Genomic DNA, 6,144 nt, shown 5'->3' with positions numbered 1-6,144 from the left:
TCGCTTAAAAAAGTATCCACGGGTCGTGTCTCAAACTCTCACCCAGATTTATATCTCAAATATAGATCCTTTTGGATCCAATTTTCAAAAACCCATATCCATATAAAAAAAGACTCCGAATATACGGGTCCTTTCGGGTCCAATTTTCAAAGATCCAAATGGTACATAACAAATCCAAATCCATTGCCTACAACCGTTTCCCCTTATATCACCCATGTAAATAAGTAATGTTAGGATAAAAATTTCGTTATAACAAATTTATTGACAGGCTTATGAGTAACAAATTTAAATCCCCTTTATTTTAAACACAAAACCCCAAAGCCCAGATTAGAAAACACAACAACAACAACAACAACAAAAGGGCCCATTAATTGAATCTGTATCCACAATTAGGGTTTCACTGCAATTTGGGTTAAAACTTGTGAACCACCACTCTATAACTCCTTCAATCTTCGCCGCTTTCATCTTCCTCACAAAAAAAAGAGTGAAGTTGCAGAAATGGTGGTACTCAAGCTGCAGAAGCGGCTCTCTGCTAGCGTACTTAAATGCGGGAAGAAGAAGACTTGGCTTGACCCCAATGAGACAAATGAGATCTCCATGGCTAACTCTCGTAAATTTCTTAACCTTCTCTTTGATTAGCGTTGTTATTTTGTTTCATTTTCTGTGTTTTTTGTTTGTAATTTGTGATGATAATTTGTTGGTTTCGAGGTGATGGATGATTAATTGGGTATTTTGTTGTTTCTTCTGGGGTTTTAGTGTTAAAGGGTTTGTTTGTGAATCTGCGTTGTAATGTAATGTACCTTGTTTGAGTGATTTTTGTTAAGGGTAGATTCTATATGCTTTAATTTGTAGTTGTAATTACTGGGTTTGGATTTCCTGTTCTAAACGAAGAAGTTTCAGTTTTAGGGTGGAATGATGTTGATTGAGCATTCTGAGTGGATACATTTGAATAACTAGGTTGAATTTGATGAGCAAAGAGTTATTTTTTAATGGGTGCAATGTCAGTTTTTAGGGTTTGGTTAGGTTATTCATTTGGAGGAGAATTAGGGTTTAGGTATCGCACTTAGTTCTTCCTGGAAACATTGTTGATGATTTTGAGGATTTTATCTGTGCGTATATGAAATTTATCTGTCGTTACTTTAATGAGCATTCTCCTTCTCGGTTTATTATTGGGATAAAGGTTTGCTCTTGTTTCCGAGAGATCAGACATTTAATGTGGACTAACACGTATTGAGATTGTTGAGGTCTTTGATCATTGCATTTGGCGAGGCAAGTTTGTTATTTCATATGAAATTTAATTTACTAGTCGAAGTTCTCGAGTTTAAAGAGCTATTAAGGACCAGAAATTGCGTTTTGGTTGATGTGTTATGAAACCCTAGGGATTAATGTAAAAAGTTTTTATCTTGGCTGGCACTATGCGAGTGCTAATTCTTTAAAAACTACAGTTTCACACCTCTATTACTATGTGCATCAGTGCAAAGCTGTTTATGATTAAATGATTATATATCTGTGTTTATGAGTTGCTTTATGATTTACTGGTTCTTAGTTCTGTAAGCTACACATTATACACCATTATGTGATATATTGTAACTTTTCTTTAGTTAGCTCTTTAAAATGCATGCTGTTATGTTCTTCGCACTTAACTATACTTGGAATTGTTTAAAAATGTGATTTCTGGGGTGTTAATAGTGCGTATAAGAAAATATCCTTTCTGCTTGAGCCATCTCATTTTGGCAATGGAGATGTTCTCCAATGATATTGGATGATAATGTGCTAGTGAGAATAGCTATTACTTGTCTGCCTTCTGATTGTATGTACTGTACTTGTATCATTGGTTATTTTGTTTTGGCAAAAGTATGCTGTCATTTTCTCCGCACTTAGTTATTCTTGGAATCCTAATTATGATTTCTGAGATGTTTTAGTGCGTATAAAAATCTATCCTTTCTGCTTGAGCCATCTCTTTGGGCAATGGACATGTGCTCCAATGTAAATGGATGACATTTATGCTAGTGAACATCAGGAATATCTTCTTTGCTTGCCAGTTTTTTCCCTCACTGCTATTATTGGTCACTGCTTTTGTATTCACTGGAGGGTCTTTATAGAACTAGTGATTATAGCCATTATGAAAATAAATAGATATTGGGAGGTATCCTGTCTGCTGGAGCCTTCCACTCTTTTGAGCATTGGGGTGTATTTATCTTTTAATACGTTATTTCAGTTCTTTTTGGGGTATGCCTTCAGATGAATCAAATTGTCATTCTTTGAAATATTGCTTATTAGCGTATCTTTATAAATATTGATCTATTATTTTCTTGCACTTAGTTATTCTTGGATTTCTTTTGAAATTATGGTTTCTGAGATGTTTTAGTGCGTAAATAAATTTATCCTTTCTGCTTGAGCCATCTCTTTGGTCAATGGACATGCGCTCCAATGTAACTGGATGACATTTTCACTAGTGAACATGCTATTGCTTATATACATCTTTTTAATAAATGTTAGGTGTGTTTGACTTAAAGCTGATTCATTTCAGGACAAAACATTAGGAAGCTAATCAAAGATGGATTTATCATCAAAAAGCCATCAAACATCCATTCCCGTTCGCGTGCTCGCCGAATGCTAGTAGCAAAGAGAAAAGGGCGTCACTCTGGCTATGGTATGTGTTGATACAGTACATGACTACCATATTTACTCATATGTGTTCCATCTTATCAGCTCCATGTATTAATATTTTGCACAGTAGTTTTCTGGCTTTCTACAGCTGCAAAGCATTACTGTAAAATGCTTTCCATAAATATGCAATATGCACTAGCCTTGGTTATTATTTCTTCTTTGATGATTATTCTATACTTATTAAATGATCCCAGGTAAACGTAAGGGTACCAGGGAGGCAAGGTTGCCTACAAAAATCCTTTGGATGAGGAGAATGCGTGTACTAAGGCGTCTGCTCCGCAAATACAGGGAGTCCAAGAAAATTGACAAGCACATGTATCACGACATGTATATGAAGGTCAAGGGTAACGTTTTTAAAAACAAACGTGTGCTGATGGAGAACATCCACAAGTCAAAGGCTGAAAAGGCAAGGGAAAAGAATCTCTCTGATCAGTTTGAGGCTAGGCGTGCGAAGAACAAGGCTAGCAGGGAACGAAAGATTGCAAGGAGGGATGAACGTCTTGCATTGGTGAGTCCTTTGACATGAAACTAACTTGATTCCCCCAACTTAATGAGATTACCCTTTCTATTATTTTAGTCTATACAAGTTGTTGGCTTAATAATTTACTGAGGTGGGGAGAGCATGGAAATGCCCCCTAATATGATATAGGGTTGCTTAGTGAAATCATTTTTGAGGGGGTTGTTATGACTTATGAGTCTTATGACCATGTGATTATCATTTGGCAAAATTCTGGGATTTTAACTTTGTGGTGACTGTAGTAATAAAGATGCTTTAAATCATGTAACTTACAAATATAGCATGTTGATCTAGGTTAAGATTAGCTTCTGAATTTCAGAAAACGTGGAGGGAAATAATTGCCTATGTGGGCTATGTAGTTGAACAAGTTGTACGGACTTATGGGAGGTGTTAGATAGACAGATTTAGTAGGGGTTCATCAACATAGGTTAAACGTGCGATTAGGAAAAGTGCATACTACTATATGTGTATATGGCCCATCTCAAAATCTTTTCCCTTGGGTTATAACGGTATCGTCACCTTGTCTAGCTGGTGGTCATCCTCATGCACCTTGCACCTCAGTATTGCTGTACTTTATATAATGCACTGATGTCTGATATGAATTGTATTATGTCATTCGTTGCAATATTTTGCTCTGCTGTTTCATCTTCTGAAATTTAATTTTGATGTTTTATACAGGGGCCTGTAGAGAAAGCTCCAGCACCAACACCAGCAGCTGCTCCAAAGCCAGCAGAGTACGTTTTCCCCTTGTACCTGTGATTAATAAGCCTTTGAATTTTTTAATTCATGTCAATTATTAAGTTTTGCAAATGATCGCTGTGCAGGCCAATTAAAAAGTCCAAGAAGTGAAGCAGTTATATCGAGTAGGTCTTAAAATTCTGTTTTCATTGGAGCAATTGTGAAAAGACTTGATTAAACTTGGATCACAAATTTTGGCCTCTGAAGAAATTTTTCCGTTTTTTTCATTTTATTCATTGCAAGACAAACTATTATGTTTGCGATGGTTGATGTGGTTGCCAAAGACACGAACTACTGCACAGTTTTGGTAAATTTGATAATCAATTGGAGTTTTTGTAATGTGCTATGAGCTATATGAGTGTCGGTGACATAATGCATTCTATTGGCGTTTCTTTTTCTGGCTGTGCTGGGAAATCATTAATTGACCAGCTTGACTTCGATAAGGATTTGTGTTTTTGACTTTTTGTTGTCTGGTCAGGCTGGATAACATTTGGTATGTGTAGCTCTGAGGTGGTGTCAATGGTGTTCTTACATGCTGATAGTATACTGTTTTGTGTGGCAGAAGAGTTCATTTTTCATTTCAATTGATTGTTAAAATGCCTGGACATCTATGAATGATTGGAGTGATATGCATGTTTATTACGGAGTATTTTTACAAGTCATACTTATTAAAGAGCGATGAAAGAATTCAGGTTATTAAAACATTTGGTTGTATATTGAGGTAATTAATTTATACAAGTGGAGGGAACAATGAATCTGTTAGTTCCTCATTAACCAAAAAATATTGCATTGTCGGGGCATTTGGCAAATGGGATTGGGAATTTGGGGAATATAGGGTGGGAGTGGGATTGGGAATTAATGAAATAATCCCAATTCCTTGTTTGGCATATTTTGGAAATAAGATTGAGAAATTTTAAATCTTATGTTTGGTATGTGGGAATGATAGAGGGATTAAAAGCAAAATTTACAAGATTGCCCTTTTATTATCATATTGTATATTAAAAAAGTGCAACTACTTGTGATTTTTTGCACCTGCACTTATTTTTAATTTGTTCCTTTGTATGTTACAAATTTACAATTGAAGAACAAAGAAGTACTATGCATACATGGATGACTAGATCTGTAATTTTTTTGAATTGAAGCTAAATTTCCCACCCCACAAACCGGGTAGAAGAGTAAATTGACAAGTGAGTTGAATGTTTAGCAATCATCAAGACAAAAAAAAAAAAAAAAAAAAAAAAAAAGCAACTTACATTGTTCACATCAACAATGGTGACAAATGAAAGTGAAAATGGCGCCCCAATGAAGTAAAATGAACTGAACAACAGAGGTAGAGTATATATATGCCACAAAACAGGGGTAGTATTGTCTTTTTAACAATTTAGTGATTTCCCCTAAAATATTACCTCCTCCCCTCAAGTAATAAAATGTAGGGAATACAAGCTAAATATTCCCAAGCCCATTCTCATGTTACTTCCTCCGTTCTTTTTTACTTGACCCGCTTTGACTTTTACACTATTCACCACCTCTCCTTTGACCGTCTTTTGTGAATAGTATGTAATGAAAAACATATTCATGTGAGATCTTATTGAATTTGTCTCAATAAGTACTATCATAATATATAACTTTTGTAAATTTTACTTATGGAGAATTAAAGTTATTAATCGTGAAAGTTTTGCATTGGTAAGCGTGATAAAAGAAACAGGTCAAGTAAAAAAAACAGAGGAAGTATATTTTAATCCCCACCAACCAAACATGGGTTTATAAAGATTTAGGGATTATTATTCCCATTCCCCACCCCCACCCCCAATTCCCATTTACCGAACACCCCCAGTGGGATGTGGCTTTTGGTTTAGTTATGTTTTTGTAAATTGGTGGCAAAAATCCCGGCACTTAAAAGTTGCAACCCGCATAATGTCTGAATTGCTGTTTTTTTAGCTGACTAATAACCTTGAATAGACCCTGGGCTATTATTTTCAATCGCAACATTTAGAATTATATATAGTCTTAGTCATGAGTAATCTTATTAGATTACAAAATAATTTGATCACAAAATAAAAATTTAATTTAAAAATGTGTATTAGCAAAGGTGAAAAAGAGGAAGTAATATAAATATATAATCCTAATTGTTGTCTACTTGGCTATTAAGACAAGGCAACATTCAGACTCGTAATTTTCAATCTACTAAATGACCAACATTTATTGTTAGGATTAAAAAT

General features: G+C 35.0%; 1 protein-coding gene across 1 annotated transcript; it reads left to right on the top strand.

The window, feature by feature from the left end:
* The first annotated feature begins 381 nt into the window (after positions 1-381).
* Positions 382-4,264, top strand: LOC145604486 (large ribosomal subunit protein eL19y-like). The gene is made up of 5 exons (XM_081660369.1): positions 382-610; positions 2,531-2,653; positions 2,865-3,178; positions 3,866-3,921; positions 4,012-4,264. Exons 1-5 carry the CDS (start codon positions 499-501, stop codon positions 4,034-4,036), a joined length of 630 nt encoding a protein of 209 aa, XP_081516495.1. The 5' UTR covers positions 382-498; the 3' UTR covers positions 4,037-4,264.
* Positions 4,265-6,144: the final 1,880 nt, after the last annotated feature.

The sequence above is a fragment of the Chenopodium album genome, chromosome 22, assembly GCF_948465745.1.
Source record: "Chenopodium album chromosome 22, dcCheAlbu1.1, whole genome shotgun sequence".
In the NCBI taxonomy this organism is placed as follows: domain Eukaryota; kingdom Viridiplantae; phylum Streptophyta; class Magnoliopsida; order Caryophyllales; family Amaranthaceae; genus Chenopodium; species Chenopodium album.
Note: the sequence above shows the minus strand (reverse complement) of the source record. Positions and strands in the feature narration are given on the sequence as shown.